Genomic DNA, 19,618 nt, shown 5'->3' on the forward strand with positions numbered 1-19,618 from the left:
GGTGCACGGGTGCAGTGGCTCTTTGCTCTCCAGTTTGGTGCATTATTTTGGCACTATTTGTGGATTTTTGGAAAGCCTTGTTCATTTATAGATTCCAGGACCTGATTGAGCTGGGACTGAAGCATAATTAATCATTTATAGATTCCAGGACCTGATTGAGCTGGGACTGAAGCATAATTAATCAATCACAAATGATTATCAACAGAAAACAATATTTCGGAGGACATTGGAAGACGAACAGGATTTCTGTAGATAGTCGGTCTACCCGGCAGGCGATGGAGAAGGCGGAGGGAGCGTAAATAAAAGCGAGGATGTTGGTCGGTCCTGGCTGCTAAGCTAAGGAAGCAAACTCACAGGCCACCGCTACCAAGCATATTTCTGACCAACGCAAGATCCATTACCCACAAAATGGATGAATTGGAATTACAACGCGCCACGAGCAGTTTCGTCCAGAACAGTGTTATTTTTATCATGGGGACGTGGCTACATCCGCGAATCCCTGAAGCTGCAGTTTGGCTAGCGGACCGTACGCTACATTGGCAGGACAGAATCAAAGTCTCCAGTATGACCAGAGGAGGAGGGCTTTGTGTTTATGTGCACGACTGGTGTTCTCACAGCAGGATCGTCGACACCCACTGCTCTCCTGTTAGAATGATTGTAAAAACATTTATCATGAATTTGCCACAATTATCTTTGCTTTGAAGAGGTGAGACCTGGCCACGCCTGAACAGATGCCCTCGTTGCTGACCTCAAGCAAAAAAACCAGGACACCATATATGTGCCTGAAATCAGATGCCCTGCTGACCTCAAGAAAATGAATTAGGACACTGCTGTTACATTAAAGGTGTGTCCTTTTCTCAACAATGTGCTTGCGTTGTGTGACCTTATGACTTTAGAGAAGCAAAAAAGACCGAACGTAGAGGCTGATTCAGAGTGGGGTTGCAAATTGTTGAAAACCCCCCACCCCAGTCTGTCTGGTGGCTGTCCAGGCCACCCAAAGTGAGGCATCCGGCTTAGCAGGTCAGGAGGTTGGCCAGGTTTCCAAGCACCAAAGTCCCCAAGGGACGACTCGGGCGGACGTTCCCGAGGAGGAACCCAAAGGCATAGCAGGAAACAGACGGGAGCAGTTGACAGCTCCAAACGAAGGCCTCCCAAAAACGTGGTCGCGAGCCAGTAGCTGGCGACGCTGGTAGAGGACCTCCAAGGCTCGGGCAAAAGGCTGCTGAGGGTTGGTTTGACGCTGATCCGTGGACATGAGGTGGCCGTGGATAGGTTCCCGCCGAGGCGTGGTCGTCCACCGGCTGAGGATCAGTCGCTGTCAAGGCGTTGTCATCAGGCGGCCGGGGATGGCTTGCCGCCGAGGCATTGTTGGAAGGCGGCCAGGGATCACTCACCACTGAGGCGTGGTCGTCTGGCAGCCATGGATTGGTTGCCGTCAACGCGTGGTCGTCAGGCAGCCGTGGATTGGTTGCCGTCGAGGCTCAGTCATTGGGCAGCCGAGAATCGGTGACTGTCGTGGAATAGTCGTCAGGCGGCCGAGGATCAGTGGCCGGCGAGGCCTGGTCGTCAGGCGTTCGGGGATTGGTCGCCGTCAAGGCGTTCTCTTCAGGCAGACGGGGATCGGTTGCCGCCGAAACAGAAGCGGGAGGCGGCCGAGGATTGGTCAGCACTGAAACAGAAGTGGGATTTACAAATGGGGTGTGTGTGTGTGTGGGGGGGGGGGGGGGGTGGGGGGGGTCATCATTGAATATAAAAGGTTAATCCCCGAAACACAGCTCAGTTGTTCACAAGCAAGGATGGGGCAAATTTTGCCACTTGGTAAATTGCTGAATGAGCAAATAAACTGTTTCATAACGTTTCTCAAAATAAGATTTTCACGAATTTATGGATTTCACCATCTGTGGTCCATAACATCGTTCAAGGCTTCAGAGTATCTGGAAAATCTTTGCATTTGAGCAGCAAAACCAAAATTCAACATTAAATAAATGTTACTTCAATCCCTCAAGTCGCACTGTATTAAAAAACAGTGATGGCACTTTGTTAAAAAATTATTCCTTTATTGTGTCAAGGATTATTTTCAAGGAGCCAACGTGGGCTCAGGGACTCTTCGGAAAACCCATGTCAGTTAACAGTTTGTCGCTGCAGCTATAAATGCAAGTTAAAAGTCTACCATGAAAAGTGAAAGCCATCTGTATATCAACAACGTGCAAAAATGCCATTTTTTGTTTTGTTTTTGGTGGATCCAAGCTCATCTGAGATGGACTGACGTTAAGTGATAAAGTCTGCTGTGGTCTCATGTGTCCGTATTTCAAATAGTTTTTGGAAACATGGATGTCATGTCCTTTGGGCGTAAGAGAAAAACGACCATGCAAATTGTTTAAAGTTCAAAAGCCAGAATATGTGATGGTATGTGTGACAATGTAAGTTAATGCCTGTGGTATGTGTAACTTGCAAATCTGTCAAGGCACAATTAATTCTAAAATGTGTACAGTAATCCCTTGTTTTTCAGAGTTAATGGGGACCAAATATGAAAAACCGCAAAGTAGGTCTCCCCCCCCACACACACACAAACACACTCAATCCAGGAATTTTCATATACAGGAATCCCTCGTTTTTCGCGGTTAATTGGTACCAGACCCACCTGCGAAAAGTGGAAAAACCGCGAAGTAGGGGTTAATGGCGGATTTTTTTTTTTTTTTTTTTTTCTTCATAGGTCCTTGTCATCTTGTTGGGGATCTCACATTATATCCTATCAATGCGGCTTCCTGCTACAGTACTGTACTAATGTATGCTGCTGTTTTGTTTGTTTTTTTTTTGCTTCATTGGTCCATGTCATTGCGCCGGGAATGGCGCATTGCCTTCCCCCATAATATACAATACTGTACTAATGTATGCTGGCGTTTATTTATGGATTATTTTTTTTTGCAAGTAACTTCATACCTTGTATAACGAGGGGCATGAGGTCTTTTAACAAGTGTTACCCTCGTACCCAAATTGGTGCCATATCGTTCGCCTTGAAGCTACTCGGCCCAAGTTAGCCTAGCGCGCTGTTTTATTGAAAGGATCGGTGCTGGTCGGCGCTCGGGAGACAAAGACGACACTCAACAAAAGACCAACATTCCCAAATGCTATTTAGCGTCAATAACTGGCATATTTATTTCGACCAAATGCAAGTTCTCAAAACACAGTTGACATTGCGTGAAATCAATCATATGAGCCCCTTACCTATGCCGAGAAGGTGGAGAGCCAGTCACCCAGGTAGAGGTCCGCTTTGTCAACCAGCTGGGCGTCCGTACGAAACCCGCAGCAGACTCTACCTGTTTGTACTCTGCATCTCTCTATTATACTTTTCAGTTGCGTGCGAGAGAAAGGGCGGGTGGCCTACCCGTCCCACCTGGCGCCGCAACAATTGTAGCCAATTTACTATTGACACCTAAGTGTGTCCTTTAGGCTCTGAGAAACATAACAGTCGAGATATCCCACAACAATCTTCGTCTTTGAACAAGATAGTATGTGAAAAACAAGTGAGATATGCATGTGAACGAGATAAAACAAGTCCAGACCAGAAAAACAAGTGAGATATAAAAACAGGTGAGTGAAAAACAATTTATATAACCATGGTTGCACAATACATTCAGGTATTCGACTGTTATGGGAAGCATCACTAATTAACACTACTTTCACGCGCTCACGTTATTACTTGCGTAGAGTATACAACAAGGACCAAACATCAATTGTCGACTCAACCTTGAACTACGAGTGAGGGCCATTTTGGTTTGAATCCCCCCATCCACATATCCTTTAAATCGCCATATCCTAAATGTTTTTAAACACAGGTAGTATGTGATTTGTGTACCTTATGTGCTTTCATTTGACCTTAACTTTAACATGGATTAGGTAGTATGTAAATTGTGTAGCTTTCGTGCTGACTTTATTTGATTGCTTTTTTTTATCATCTTCAGCCCGCTGGGCAGCACATGATTGTGCTACCTTTCGGCCGTTCCCAAGCCCCGATAAATGCATAGGGTTGCGTCAGGAAGGGCATCTGACGTAAAACTGTACCAAACATATATGGGGGTGCATCATACGAATTCTACAACAGTTAGGTCGTGGCCCGGCACCCAGAAATGTTAATCTACAAGGCGTAGGTAGAAATTCAGATATTGTAGTTCGAAGAGAAAAAAGAGGAAAGTGGCTTAGTCGGAAGAAAAAGAGGAATGCACAAACTCTACAGCTGTGTGTAGGGGCTTTGAATGTTGGCCTTATGACAGGAAAAGCTCAGGAGTTAGTTGACATGATGATTAGGAGAAAGGTTGATATATTGTGCATCCAAGAGAGCAAGTGGAAGGGGAGTAAGGCTAGAAGTTTAGGTGCAGGGTTTAAATTATTTTATCATGGAGTAGATGGGAAGAGAAATGGACTAGGGGTTATTTTAAAAGAAAAGCTGGCTAAGAATGTCTTGGAGATGAAAAGAGTATCAGATCCAGTGATGAGATTGAAATTTGAAATTGAGGGTATTCTGTATAATATGATTGGCTATGCCCCACGAGTAGGATGTGACCTCGAGATGAAAGAGAAATTCTGGAAGGAACTAGACGAAGTAGTCCTGAGCATCCCAGACAGAGAGAGTTGTGATTGGTGCAGATTTCAATGGACATGTTGGCAAAGGAAACAAGGGTGATGAAGACGTGATGGGTAAGTACGGCATCCAGGAAAGGAACTTTGAGTGACAGATGGTGGTGAACGTTGCAAAAAGAATGGAGATGGCTGTAGTGAACACTTATTTCCAGAAGAGGAAGGAACTTATAGTGACATACATGAGCGGAGGTAGAAGCACGCGGGTGGATTATATTTTGTGCAGACGATGTAATGTGAAGGAGATTACTGACTGTAAAGTAGTGGTAGGGGAGAGTGTAACCCGACAGCATAGGATGGCAGTGTGTAGGATGACTCTGGTGGTGGGTAGGAAGATTAAGAACACAAAGGTAGAGCAGAGAACCATGTGGTGGAAGTTGAGAAAGGAAGAATGTTGTGCGGCCTTTCGGAAAGAGGTAAGACAGGCTCTCGAGGGACAGCAGAAGCTCCCGGAAGACTTGACTATGACAGCCAAGGTAATCAGAGAGACAGGCAGGAGAGTACTTGGTGTGTCTTCTGGTAAGAAAGGGGAGAAGGAGACTTGGTGGTGGAACCCCAAAATACAGGGAGTCATACAAGGAAAGAGATTAGCGAAGAAGAAATGGGACACTGAGAGGACCGAGGAGAGGCCAAAGGAGTACATCGAGATGTGACGTAGACCAAAGGTAGAGGTGGCAAAGGCTAAACAAGAGGCATATGAAGACATGTACACCAGGTTGGACACGAAAGAAGGAGTAAAGGATCTCTACAGGTTGGCCAGACAGAGGGATAGAGATGGGAAGGATGTGCAGCAGGTAAGGGTGATTAAGGATAGAGATGGAAATGTGTTGACTGGTTCCAGTAGTGTGCTAAATAGATGGAAAGAATACTTTGAGAAGTTGATGAATGACGAAAATGAGAGAGAAGGAAGAGTTGAAGAGGCAAGAGTGAAGGACCAGGAAGTGGAAATGATTACTAAGGGGGAAGTCAGAAAGGCACTACAAAGGATGAAAAATGGAAAGGCAGTTGGTCCTGATGACATACCGGTAGAGGTATGGAAGCAATTTGGAGAGATGGCTGTGGAGTTTTTGACCAACTTATTCAACAGAATACTAGCGGGCGAAAAGATGCCTGAAGAATGGAGGAAAAGTGTTCTCGTTCCCATTTTTAAGAACAAAGGGGATGTTCAGAGCTGTGGGAACTATAGAGGAATAAAGTTGATGAGCCACACAATGAAGTTATGGGAAAGAGTAGTGGAGGCTAGACTCAGGACAGAAGTAAGTATCTGCGAGCAACAGTATGGTTTCATGCCTAGAAAGAGTACCACAGATGCATTATTTGCCTTGAGGATGCTCGTGGAAAAGTACAGAGAAGGTCAGAAGGAGCTACATTGTGTCTTTGTGGATCTAGAGAAAGCCTATGACAGAGTACCAAGAGAGGAACTGTGGTACTGCATGCGTAAGTCTGGTGTGGCAGAGAAGTATGTTAAAATAGTACAGGACATGTATGATGGTAGCAGAACAATGGTGAGGTGTGCCTTAGGTGTGACAGAGGAATTTAAGGTGGAGGTGGGACTGCATCAGGGATCAGCTCTGAGCCCCTTCCTGTTTGCAGTGGTAATGGATAGGCTGACAGATGAGGTTAGACTGGAATCCCCTTGGACCATGATGTTCGCAGATGAATATGCAGTGAAAGCAGGGAGCATGCAGAGGAACAATTAGAAAGATGGAGACATGCATTGGAAAGGAGAGGAATGAAGATTAGCCAAAGTAAAACAGAATATATGTGCTTGAATGTGAAGAGTGGAGGGGGAAGAGTGATGCTACAGGGAGAAGAGATAGCGAGGGTGGACGACTTCAAATATTTAGGGTCAACAATCCTAGGACGAAGGGCAAAGTTTACAAAACAGTGGTGAGGCCGGATTAGAGATGGTGGCACTGAAGAAGCAACAGGAAGCAGAACACAAGGTAGCAGAAATGAAGATGTTGAGGTTCTCGCTCGGAGTGAGCAGGTTGGATAGGATTAGAAATGAGCTCATTAGAGGGACAGTCAAAGTCTGATGTTTTGGAGATAAGATTCAAGAGAGCAGACTTCGATGGTTTGGACATGTTCAGAGGCGAGAGAGTGAGTATATTGGTGGAAGGGTGCTGAGGATGGAGCTGCCAAGCAAAAGAGCGAGAGGAAGACCAAAGAGAAGGTTTATGGATGTGGTGAGGGAAGACATGAGGGCAGTTGGGGTTAGAGAGGAAGATGCAGAAGATACGCTAAGATGGAAAAAGATGACACACTGTGGCGACCCCTAATGGGACAAGCCTAAAGGAAAAGAAAAAGATTTGTCTATCTGTCATTGTGTGGAAAATATTGGTAACTCGTATGGTCTCCCAAACAGTTTTGTTTTGAATGGAATGAGACCTGTCGTACTTGTAATGTATGTATAGTTTGACGAAATCTATCCATTGTGTCCATGGTCTGTGTTTCTTCCATGCATTACTTCAGTCTGTTATTAATTGTGCGATTCATTCTCTCTGTGGATGGTAAGAACAGTGGTGTTTCAAGTTAATGTGGAACATGAATCCTATTTTATTGACCACTTTGTTTCCAAAGTGTGTTCCATTGGTATGATGACTTTGCATAATGCTTCAGCTACTGTTAGTGCATCAGGTTGTTTCGCTGGGAATATTTCTACCCATTTTGAAAGAGCTTCGATGATGACTAAACAGTATTGTTTTCACTTTTCATTAGTTTAATGAAATCGATGTGTATTCTCTGAAATGGCTCTGGATCCTGAGGAAACTGACCACATTTTGGACGCACATTCCCTTGTGGATTATGTCGAGCACAGGTCAAACAAGTCCAAAAAATATCTTTTGCATAAGGTTAAATCCATATGTCATGTAATGCCTTTGTACCAGGGCTACCATTCTCCCTGTTGAGACATGAGACTCCCATGGCTCAATATTGCCGCCCACTTTAAAGATATTTTTTGGCAGAATGGGTTTTGTATCTGTGCTCACATAAATCCCAGTTTGTAATGACGCATCTTTATTTTTCCACAACTTTAGTTCTGTTCGTAACCTTTGTTGTTGCATTTTGATTAACACATAATCCGAAAGTCTTTATTTGTTACATGGTCAGCTAATCCCATAAAGCTTTTGGCTGTTACTTCTTTTGCTGTTTTATCTGCAAATGTATTTCCTTATGATACTTTGTCTGTATTTGATGTGTGTGCTGCACATTTACAAATGGCTATTTCTTTTGGTAATTGAACTGCTCTGGGCAAATTTTGTAGTAGCTCTCCATGTGTCACTGATTTCCCTGTATTTGTCACTGTTTTTCCATGATTGCCTGTGTAGATTGTGATACCACTGTGAATACAGCGGCATCTGGTCTCAGATTGTTTACAATTGTCCAATAAGGTGATTTTTTTTTTGTACAGTTCAGTCGTCCCAATCCAAATCTGGATAGAAACATTTCGTGCTACCTATACAAATTGTCCCAAACTCTTCCACTTCTGTTCAGTTTGTTTTCACAATGACATGTGTGATGGTGTCCATTCCTTGTGTAATGCGTTTAGTTTGTCAGTCAGTTTTGTTCCTGCCTCAGCCTCCAGACGCAAAGCCGAGGCCAGCCCCGGAAAGGGTCTCAAGTGCCGTGGCTACGGTCTTTGCCTGGACGTTGACTTCTTCTTCTTCTTCTTTTCCTTTCGGCTTGTCCCGTTAGGGGTCGCCACAGCGTGTCATCTTTTGCCATCTTAGCCTATCTCCTGCATCTTCCTCTCTAACCCCAACTGCCCTCATGTCTTCCCTCACCACATCCATAAACCTTCTCTTTGGTCTTCCTCTCGCTCTTTTGCCTGGGAGCGCCATCCTCAGCATCCTTCTACCAATATACTCACTCTCTCGCCTCTGAACATGTCCAAACCATCGAAGTCTGCTCTCTCGAATCTTGTCTCCAAAACATCCAGCTTTGGCCGTCCCTCGAATGAGCTCATTTCTAATCCTTTCCAACCTGGTCACTCCGAGCGAGAACCTCAACATCTTCATTTCTGCCACCTCCAGTTCAGCTTCCTGTTGTTTCTTCAGTGCCCCGTCTCTAATCCGTACATCATGGCCGGCCTCACCACTGTTTTGTAAACTTTGCCCTTCATCCTAGCAGACACTCTTCTGTCACATAACACACCAGACACCTTTCGCCAGCTGTTCCAACCTGCTTGGACCCGTTTCTTCACTTCCTGACCACACTCTCCATTGCTCTGTATTGTTGACCCCAATATTTGAAGTCGTCCACCCTCGCTATCTCTTCTCCCTGTAGCCTCACTCTTCCCCCTCTACTTTTCTCATTCACGCACATATATTCTGTTTTACTTCGGCTAATCTTCATTCCTCTCCTTTCCAGTGCATGTCTCCATCTTTCCAATTGTTCCTCTGCATGCTCCCTGCTTTCACTGCATATGACAATATCATCTGCGAACATCATGGTCCAAGGTGATTCCAGTCTAACCTCATCTGTCAGCCTATCCATTACCACTGCAAACAGGAAGGGGCTCAGAGCTGATCCCTGATGCAGTCCCACCTCCACCTTAAATTCCTCTGTCACACCTAAGGCACACCTCACCATTGTTCTGCTACCATCATACATGTCCTGTACTATTTTAACATACTTCTCTGCCACACCAGACTTACGCATGCAGTACCACAGTTCCTCTCTTGGTACTCTGTCATAGGCTTTCTCTAGATCCACAAAGACACAATGTACTCCTTCTGACCTTCTCTGTACTTTTCCACGAGCATCCTCAAGGCAAATAATGCATCTGTGGTACTCTTTCTAGGCATGAAACCATACTGTTGCTCGCAGATACTTACTTCTGTCCTGAGTCTAGCCTCCACTACTCTTTCCCATAACTTCATTGTGTGGCTCATCAACTTTATTCCTCTATAGTTCCCACAGCTCTGAACATCCCCTTTGTTCTTAAAAATGGGAACGAGAACACTTTTCCTCCATTCTTCAGGCATCTTTTCGCCCGCTAGTATTCTGTTGAATAAGTTGGTCAAAAACTCCACAGCCATCTCTCCAAATTGCTTCCATACCTCTACCGGTATGTCATCAGGACCAACTGCCTTTCCATTTTTCATCCTTTGTAGTGCCTTTCTGACTTCCCCCTTAGTAATCATTTCCACTTCCTGGTCCTTCACTCTTGCCTCTTCAACTCTTCCTTCTCTCTCATTTTCTTCATTCATCAACTTCTCAAAGTATTCTTTCCATCTATTTAGTACACTACCGGCACCAGTCAACACATTTCCATCTCTATCTTTAATCACCCTTACCTGCTGCACATCCTTCCCATCTCTATCCCTCTGTCTGGCCAACCTGTAGAGATCCTTTTCTTCTTCTTTCGTGTCCAACCTGGTGTACATGTCTTCATATGCCTCTTGTTTAGCCTTTGCCACCTCTACCTTTGCCCTACGTCGCATCTCGATGTACTCCTTTCGCCTCTCCTCAGTCCTCTCAGTATCCCACTTCTTCTTCGCTAATCTCTTTCCTTGTATGGCTCCCTGTATTTTGGGGTTCCACCACCAAGTCTCCTTCTCCCCTTTCCTACCAGATGACACACCAAGTACTCTCCTGCCTGTCTCTCTGATCACCTTGGCTGTCGTCGTCCAGTCTTCCGGGAGCTTCGGTTGTCCATCGAGAGCCTGTCTCACCTCTTTCCGGAAGGCCGCACAACATTCTTCCTTTCTCAGCTTCCACCACATGGTTCTCTGCTCTACCTTTGTCTTCTTAATCTTCCTACCCACCACCAGAATCATCCTACATACTACCATCCTATGCTGTCAAGCTACACTCTCCCCTACCACTACTTTACAGTCAGTAACCTCCTTCAGATTACATCGTCTGCACAAAATATAATCTACCTGCGTGGTTCTACCTCCGCTCTTGTAGGTCACTATATGTTCCTCCCTCTTCTGGAAATAAGTGTTCACTACAGCCATCTCCATCCTTTTTGCAAAGTCCACCACCATCTGCCCTTCAAAGTTCCTTTCATGGATGCCGTACTTACCCATCACTTCTTCATCGCCCCTGTTTCCTTTACCAATATGTCCATTACAATCTGCACCAATCACAACTCTCTCGCTGTCTGGGATGCTCAGAACTACCTCATCTAGTTCCTTCCAGAATTTCTCTTTCAACTCTAGGTCACATCCTACCTGTGGTGCATAGCCGCTAACCACATTATACATAACACCCTCAATTTCAAATTTTAGTCTCATCACTCGATCTGATACTCTTTTCACCTCCAAGACATTCTTAGCCAGCTCTTCCTTTAAAATAACCCCTACTCCATTTCTCTTCCCATCTACTCCGTGGTAGAATAATTTAAACCCTGCTCCCAAACTTCTAGCCTTACTACCTTTCCACCTGCTCTCTTGGATGCACAGAATATCAACCTTTCTCCTAATCATCATGTCAACCAACTCCTGTGCTTTTCCTGACATAGTCCCAACATTCAAAGTCCCTACACTCAGTTGTAGGCTCTGTGCATTCCTCTTTTTCTTCTGACGCTGGATCCGGTTTCCTCTTCTTCTTTGTCTTCGACCCACAGTAGCTGAATTTCCACCGACGCCCTGCAGGTTAGCAGTGCCGGGGGCGGGCGTTGTTAACCCGGGCCACGACCGATCCGGTATGGGATTCTTTAGATGAACGCTCATTGACGTTGACTAAGCCCCTGGAAACTTTAAGTGTCTTGAGATCCAGCTCGAAGGACCAAGTAAATGTCAGGTTTACTAATTAGACATTCATTAAACAGGACAAAAAGGAAGCAAAGACACCAGTTCAAGTTTAACAGCTCGCGAGGAGAGAGGAGAGCAACTGTCTCGTACAATTCACCACTGCACTCTCTGATTATCCTCTCCTCAGTACCTCTATTTATTTGGTTTCAAAACGCCCCTTATGTGCATGGCTGTTACAAAAAGGAGACGGTAACCAAAACCTAGTTGGAAACAAAGTATGCTTTTTTGTTAATGTTTGTGTGTGTGTGTGTGTGTGTGTGTGTGTGTGTGTGTGTGTGTGTGTGTGTGTGTGTGTGTGTGTGTGTGTGTGTGTGTGGTGTGTGTGTGTGTGTGTGTGTGTGTGTGGAAGATTGCTGAGTACATGTGTGGTCCTCATTTCTTTCACAGACAACAGGTGCTCCTGGTTGTAGCAGTTTTGATGATTAGATGTTCTTGTTCTTGTGCTACCTCCAGCTAAGCGGTTGCCACGTTATCTAGAGCAGGATAAAGCATTTCTTTATTAGAAGCAGATGTATGATAATTATATTCACAATTATTAAGGACACTACACACCGTGGTCATCAACTGTTTGAGCTTCTGCCATCTGGAAGGCAGTACAGATGCGCAAAAGCAGTTTCCACCCTGAACTGTCATCTTTCTTCTAGCCACGCTATTAATGCAAGGGCACACCCATTTCAATATCTTGAGCAATGCTTTTTAAGCAGTTCATTTTACACATGGATAATTATTTGGGTTTTTAAAATTCTTTTTATTTTATCGATGCACTGACTCAGGAGAGGCTCTCCAGTTTTGTTGTACAGTTGTATTATGACAATAAATGGAATTCATTCAAATAAATTTGCTTTGCTTTAAAAAAAAATACAAATTGTTTTAAAGGGTAAAGTACATTTCAAACCAGTTCCTTTTTTATTGTGTCTGGTGAGGAAATTTAATTTTTCCATGTTTGCACCAATGCTTTTTTTTTTTAAACTCAATACAACTGAGGTTTAGTATTATGGACAAACCCTGTTCCTGCTCTGCACATCTCTGAGGGGCAGTGTGATACTCGAGATACACACTTGCTGTAACAGAGAAAGAACTCACAATCAAATTTTGTTGTGACAACTCATTTTTCACAGTTTGAAAACTATATGTCAAAGTGTTATCTTACCCTTTTGTGTTCAGATGTTTTTTTTTGAGCGATATGTGCCTTAAATTCAATGATAATTTTCATTAGCTCATCAATGGTATTTTTCTTTGTTGTGTGTTAGCTTTGAAATAGCAATTTCTCTGAACAAAAATGAAGAATTGAAGTCTGTGATTATATGAACATTGAAGTGAAATTCTTTTGCCTATGAGTTTAATTTTACAGTGAACCTATACTGGAGTGTCAATAAACTACTTTGAGCAAGCAACATTCACTCTTACTCGTTGCTACTATGTTAGCACCTTAGCAACCTTTTGCGATCACGTGGGATCTGCATGCCATCCGGGCACTGCTTAAAGATTTGGAGGGGAGAATGGAATGGGAACCCTAACCTTTTAATGAGAGGGGAAATCTGAGATTTTCAATCCAATCTGACCCCAACTGATGCTTGCTTTTTACAATAGAATGTTTTCTGATCTCAAAGATCAGATTGGGACACAAGTTCCGCAAAAGGCGACAGAGAGAATTAGCTACTCATTTTCTGAAGAAAAAAAAAAAACAAAAAAACAATACTTTTACTGTTCTACATTTACATATTCAGAAAAATTAAAATTTTATATTGTTTTTCCACTTAATGCAGTCCCATGGGGGTACAAAACTGCAATCTGCAGGCCAGTCCCAAGCTTTGATAAATGCAGGGGGTTGCGTCAGGAAGGGCACCCATCTTAAAACAAATATGAGCGTTCACCTAAAGAATCCCATACCAGATTGGCCGTGGCCCGGGTAGACAGCGCCCCCTCCCAGCACCATTAACCTACAGGGAGTCAGTGGAAATTCAGTGCGTCAAAGACGAAGAAGAGGAGGAAAGTGGAATCTTTAACAGATAGAGAAGAGGAAAGCACAGAGCCTATTAATGATTGTGGGGACTATCTTTAGGGATGTTGGGATTATCCATCCATCAATCCATCCATCCATCCATTTTCTACTGCTACTCCGAGTTGGGTCACTGGGGGAGTAGCTTCAGCAGGATACCCAGACTTCCGTTTCCCCACCCACTTCTTCCAGCTCTTTCGCAGGGATCCTGAGGTTTTCCCAGGCCATCCAGACAGTGTGTCTTGGGTGGTTCCCGGGGTTTCTTTCTGGTGGGACGTGCCCAGAACACCTCGCCAGGGAGGTGTCTAGGTGGCATCCAGATCAGATACCCCAGCCGCCTCATCTGGCTCCTCTCAATGCGAAGGAGCAGAGGCTCGACACTGAGCCTCTCCCGGATGACTGAGCTTCTCACCTTATCTCTAAGAGAGAGCCCGGACACCCTGCGGAGGAAACTCATTTTGGGCACTTGTATCACGACCCACAGCTCGTGCCAGTAGGGGAGGCTAGGAATGTAGATCAACTGGTAAATTGAGAGCTTAGCCTTAGCTCCCTCTTTACCACAACAGACTGATACAAAGTCCGCATCACTGCAGATCCTACTCCGATCCATCTATCGATCTCCTGCTTCATTCTTCCCTCACTCGTGAACAAGAATCCAAGTTACTTGAACTCCTCCACTTGAGGCAGGAAGTCATCCCCAACCCGGAGAGGGCATGCCACACTTTTCCGACTGAGAACCACGGTCTCAGATTTGGAGGTGCTGATTCTCATCCCAGCTGCTTCACACTTGGCTGCAAACCGCATCAGTGAGAGTTGAAGATCATGGCTTGATGAAGCCAACAGAACCCCATCATCTGCAAAGAGCAGAGATGTGATGCTGAGGCCACCAAACTGGACACACTCTATGCCTCGGCTGCCCCGAGAGATTCTGTCCATAAAAGTTATGAACAAAATCGGTGACAAAAAGCAGCCTTGGCAGAGTGGAACTCTCACCAGAATCAAATCTGTCTTATTGCCGGCAATGCGGACCAAACTCTGCCACTGGTCCTATAGGGATTGAACAGGCCATATTAGGGGGTTCAGCACCCAATTCTCCCGAAGAACCCCCCATAAGACGCGCCGAGGGACACGATCAAACGCCTTCTCCACAAAACAATCCATAAAACACATGTAGTCTGGTTTGGCGAACTCCCATGTACCCTTGAGGATCCTGCCGAGGGTGTAGAGCTGATCTACTGTTCCACGGCCAGGACGAAAACCACATGTTGGGACTATCACAGGAAAATACCAGGAGATTGTTGATATAACGATTAGGAGAAAGGCTGATATATTGTGCATCCAAGAGAGCAGGTGGAAAGGCAGGAAGGCAAGAAGTTTAGGGACAGGGTTTAACTTATGTTACCATTGAATCGGGGTTATTTTAATGGAGAGCTGGCAAAGAATGTTTTGGAGGTGAAAAAAAGTATGCATTTTATGTATAATGTGATAAGTGGCTTTGTCCCACAGGTAGGGTGTGGCCTAAAGGTGAAAGAGAAATTGTGGAAAGAACTAGATGAAGTTCTGAGCATCCCAGACAGAGAATTGTAATTGGTACAGATGGTAATGGATATGTTGGTGAAGGAAATAGGGGTGATGAATAAGTTCTGGGTAAGTCCAACATCTAGGAAAGGAACTTTTATGGACAGATGGGGGTAACTGCAAAAAGCATGGAAATGCCAATACTGAACACTTTTTTTTCCAGAAGAGGCAGGAACTTATAGTGACCAACAAGAGTGGAGCTAGAACCATGCAGTTGGATAAAATTTTGTCAGACGATGTTATCCGAAGGAGTTTACTGACTGTAAGGTAGGTAAAGGGGACAGTGTAGCGAGACAGCATAACATGGTAATGTGTCATTTGAATGATGGTTTGGAGGAAGATTAAGAAGACAAATGTAGAGCAGAAAACTGTGGTGGAAGCTGATGAAGGAACACTGATGTGCGGCTTTTTAGAAAGAGGTAAGGCAGGCTCTCGCCCCTGAAGAATGGACTACTACAGCGAAGGTGATCAGAGAGACAAAGAATACTCAGGGAATCTTCTGGAAGGAAAGGGCTGAAGGAGACATAGTGGTGGAACCTCAAAGTACAGGAAGTCATGCAAGAAAAAAGGTTAAAGAAGTGGGACACTGAGAAGATAAAGGAATACATTAAGATGCGACATAGGGCACAGGTAGAGCTGGCGAAGACTAAACAAGAGGCACATGAGGACATGTACACCAGGTTTGATACTAAAGAAGGAGAAAAGGATGTTATAGGTTGGCTGGACAGAGGATTAGAGATGGGAATGCTGCGCAGCAGTTTAGGGTGATTAAGAATAGAGATGCTAAAGGGTTGAGTGGTGGTAGTACTGTCCTAAATATATGGAAAGAATAAATTCATGAAAGAAGAAACGAGACACTAAAGAAGGAGAAAAGGATCTTATAGGTCGGCTGGACAGAGGATTAGAGATGGGAAGGCTTTGCAGCAGGTTAGGGTGATTAAGAATAGAGATGGAAAAGTTTAGTCGTGGTAGTCCTGTGGTAAATAGAAGGAAAGAATAAGTTGAAAGAAGAAATGAAAATGAAAAGGCAGTTGGTCCTGATGACATACCTATGTAGGTATGGAAGCATTTTGGAGAAGTGGCTGTGGAGTTTTTGACCAACAATACTGGCGGGGGAGAAGATGCCTGAAGAATGGAGGAAAAGTGTGCTATTTCCCCTTTTTAAGAACAAAGACGATGTGCAGAAGTGTGTGAACAATATAGAAATAAAGCTGATGAGCCACACAATGACGTTATGGGAAAGAGTAGTGGAAGCTAGGTTCTGGGCACAAGTATTTGCAAGCAACGGTATGGTTTCATGCCTAGAAAGTGTACCACAGAGGCATTATTTGCCTTGAGGATGCTCATGGAAAAGTCCAGAGAAGGTCGGAGGTAGCTAACACTGTGTCTTTGTGGATCTAGAGAAGGCCTCTGACACAGTACCAAGAGAGGAACTGTGGTACTGCATGCGGAGGTCTGGAGTGGCAGAGAAGTACGTTAGAGTAGTACATGACGTGTATGAAGGCACCAGAACAGTGGTAAAGCGTCCTGTAGCTGTGACAGAAGAATTTAAAGTGGAGGTGTGACTGCATCAACGATCAGCTCTGAGCCCGATTAGCTCTGAGCCCTTTCCTGTTCGCAGTGGTAATGGATGGGGTGACAGATTAGGTTAAACTGGAATCCCCTTGGACCATGATCTTCGCAGATGTCATTGTGAACTGAAGTGAAAGCAGGGAGCAGGTGAAACAGTGAGAGGCATGCACTGGAAAGGAGAGGAATGAAGACTAGCCAAAGTAAGACATTGTGCATAAATGAGAGGAGTGGAGGTAGAAGCGGTAGCGGGGTGGATGACTTCAAATACTTGGTCAACGATCCAGAGCAATGGTGAGTTTTGAAAGTGAAGAGAAGAAACATGTCCAAGCAGGTCGGAACAGCTGGTGGAAGGTGTATGTGACACAAGAGTCTCTGCTACGATGAAGGGCAATATTTATAAAACAGTGACGAGGCCAGCAATGATGTATGGATTACAGATGGTGGCACTTAAGAGACAACAGAAAGCAGGCCTGGGTGTGAGGGAAATGAAGATGTGGAGGCTCTCGCTCGGAGTGAGCAGGTTGGGTAGGGTTAGAAAGGAGCTCATTCATGAGCTTATTAAGCTGATTCTGATTCAACGGAGGGACATTGGAAGGACAGCTAAAGTCAGATTTTTTTTGGGCAAAATCTTTTTCTGACACCATAAGTAAGGAAGCAATCTGGTCTTTGTAGGTTTTTATGAGTACAAGTCTTATGAGTTGTTACAGCTTGCTGAAGTCCAGAGTAAAGGTCCCTTAGTTGGGTGCTGAGGATGGAGCTGCCAGGCAAAAGAGTGAGAGGAAGATGAAAGAAGTTGATAGCTGTTGTGAGGGAAGATTTGAGGGCTCTTGCTGTTAGAGAGAAAGATGCAGGAGATACCCTTCATGTAAAAAGATGAGACACTGTGGCGACGCCTCACGAGACAAGCCCAAAGATAAATATTACTTTTCCTCTTCCGAATGCACTTCGCAGTTGTAAAGGCTCTGAAGGGTTTGAAACATTTGTGAATTACAGAGATTAAAATAGATATTTGTTTGAACAAAAATGTTTCATTAACTGCTGTGATCATACTTGTCACTGACAGAAATTATTTTTTTCTCTGTTTTGCTTCCAGTGGTCAGAACAGTCATCAGGGCACAAGGAGAAGCCGAGATTCTGGAGTTTACTCCACAGAAGGTAGCAAATCCCAGCAACAGCAGCTGCAATTAAACAACAGTCAATCCTCTTCTGTTGACCTCTTTTGTTGACTTCGATCTGTTCAAAATGCACAATATGACTCCTGGCTACATTAGTAAGTGTGGGCTTACAGTTAGTTATTGACGTTTGTGCCTGAAGATTTGCATTGGAACCTCTGAGGTGGAAAAAAAGAAAATCCCAACAACTGCACATTTTCCCACAAAAATGTGGTCGTACTCTAGTGCAGTTACCCTTCATTCAGATTCAGGTGTGTTTTTGATTTTTGGCAAAATGTACATTTTTATGTACTTACATACGTAAATGGTTTTATCTAGTTCTACTCGCATCAAGGGAAGAGTATGAATAATATTAAAATACTTCAAACATTTTAAAATGAATCTGATACCTGTAGAACAGGGATTTCCAATATTCATGAAGCCAAGACACATATTTTACAATTGAGACATCTCACCATTGAACAAAAATGTCAGAAAAAGTGGATACATTGTATTTACTGTACTTGTACCATTTAATAAAAGAGCTTTTCTTTGTTCTTTCACTATGTCTCACTGGCATAACTATATTAGTAAAGATACATTATGTCGTGGTAATATATTTTAAAGTAATTGAGTAAAATTCAATAATTTCCCACCGTACACCTGAAGAGTGCTCATGGCACATTGATGTGCTCTGGCATACTGTTTGGGAGTAACTGCTCTAGAACTCCATTACAATCCATAACTTCCATTATATAGAAGTTATTTTGCAGTTTAATCGATAAATATACTGTAAATTAATGTCTGCAATTTGAATCTAACAATCCTCCCGTATTCATCCTTTTGTCAACATAACATAAGGTAGTCTCTCCATTTATTCGGCATTCATGCACTCATTATTCGATGTATTGCTGCATTTTGTTTTTATAACTCTGTGTGTGCGTGTGTGTGTGTGGTGTGTGTGTGTGTGTGTGTGTGTGTGTGTGTGTGTGTGTGTGTGTGAAGTGCTTAATGTGGAATATCTCAAGTTCAAGTAACTTTATTCTCAGATGTTGTACATACATGACATACAACATACAGTAGTGTACAAAATAGCATTCCAATGTGATAAAGCAGATTAATCCAGGTTTTCAGTATATTTGTTATTGCCACATGTTAAACGAGTTACCAGTGGGTGCAGTAGATTCTCAGAAAACCAACAAGGTCCAGCATTCATGATAAACACACTCTTAAGGGTGTGCAATTGTGCAATTTGTTGAAAGGGGTGTGTTAAAAAAAATAGTGTTGCATTCAATCATTGAGGTCATCAATTTTGTGAAAAACTTTTGAATCAGATGGAATAGTTCCTATAAACAGATATATCTCTTGTTCTTTGTTCTTGTTGCTTTGTTGTTTTTTGTTCTGAATGTCATACCAGGGCAGCACCGACTGCCGGAGAAAAATTGCTTCTGTGTTTTTACACACTTGGCCAATAAAGCTGATTCTGATTTTGATTCTCTCACACCTGCAGCGCAAAAATAGACTAAAGCAGGGGTCGGCAACCCGTGGCTCTTTCGCGACCCCCGAGTGCCTCCCCTGAGCTTTTTCAAAAATGTTTGAAAATAGAAAAAGCTGGGGGAGAGAAATATATTTCTGTTTTCATATGGTTTCTGTGGGAGGACAGACATGACACAGACATTCCTAACGTTTTCCAATGCTGTAAGAACGTGTAGAATCTTTTCCTTTCGGCTTGTCCCATTAGGGGTCGCCACAACATGTCATCTTCGACGAACGCATATTTGTTTGGCACAGTTTTTATGCCGTATGCCCTTCTTGACGCAACCCCTCTGCATTTAGCCGAGAGAATGTGTCGAATAAATATTCAATTTCAACATTTCTGTCAACAAACATTTGTTTCATAGCCTCCACACATGTTT

The 19,618-nt window shown here is 43.8% G+C and overlaps 1 protein-coding gene across 7 annotated transcripts in view; it reads left to right on the plus strand.

The window, feature by feature from the left end:
- Window positions 1–19,195, plus strand: part of il10rb (interleukin 10 receptor, beta) — a 101,071-nt gene extending 81,876 nt beyond the window's left edge. For 6 of the 7 annotated variants that reach the window (XM_061842337.1, XM_061842338.1, XM_061842340.1 and 3 more), the window contains one exon: window positions 17,645–18,265. In XM_061842337.1, coding sequence (XP_061698321.1) covers window positions 17,645–17,777 — 133 coding nt within the window. In that variant the 3' untranslated portion in view covers window positions 17,778–18,265. Of the gene's footprint in view, window positions 1–17,644 lie in introns of all 7 variants that reach the window. The other variant, XM_061842343.1, reaches the window with a different exon arrangement.
- Window positions 19,196–19,618: the final 423 nt, after the last annotated feature.

This window comes from Syngnathoides biaculeatus, chromosome 14 (genome assembly GCF_019802595.1).
Source record: "Syngnathoides biaculeatus isolate LvHL_M chromosome 14, ASM1980259v1, whole genome shotgun sequence".
Lineage (NCBI taxonomy): Eukaryota > Metazoa > Chordata > Actinopteri > Syngnathiformes > Syngnathidae > Syngnathoides > Syngnathoides biaculeatus.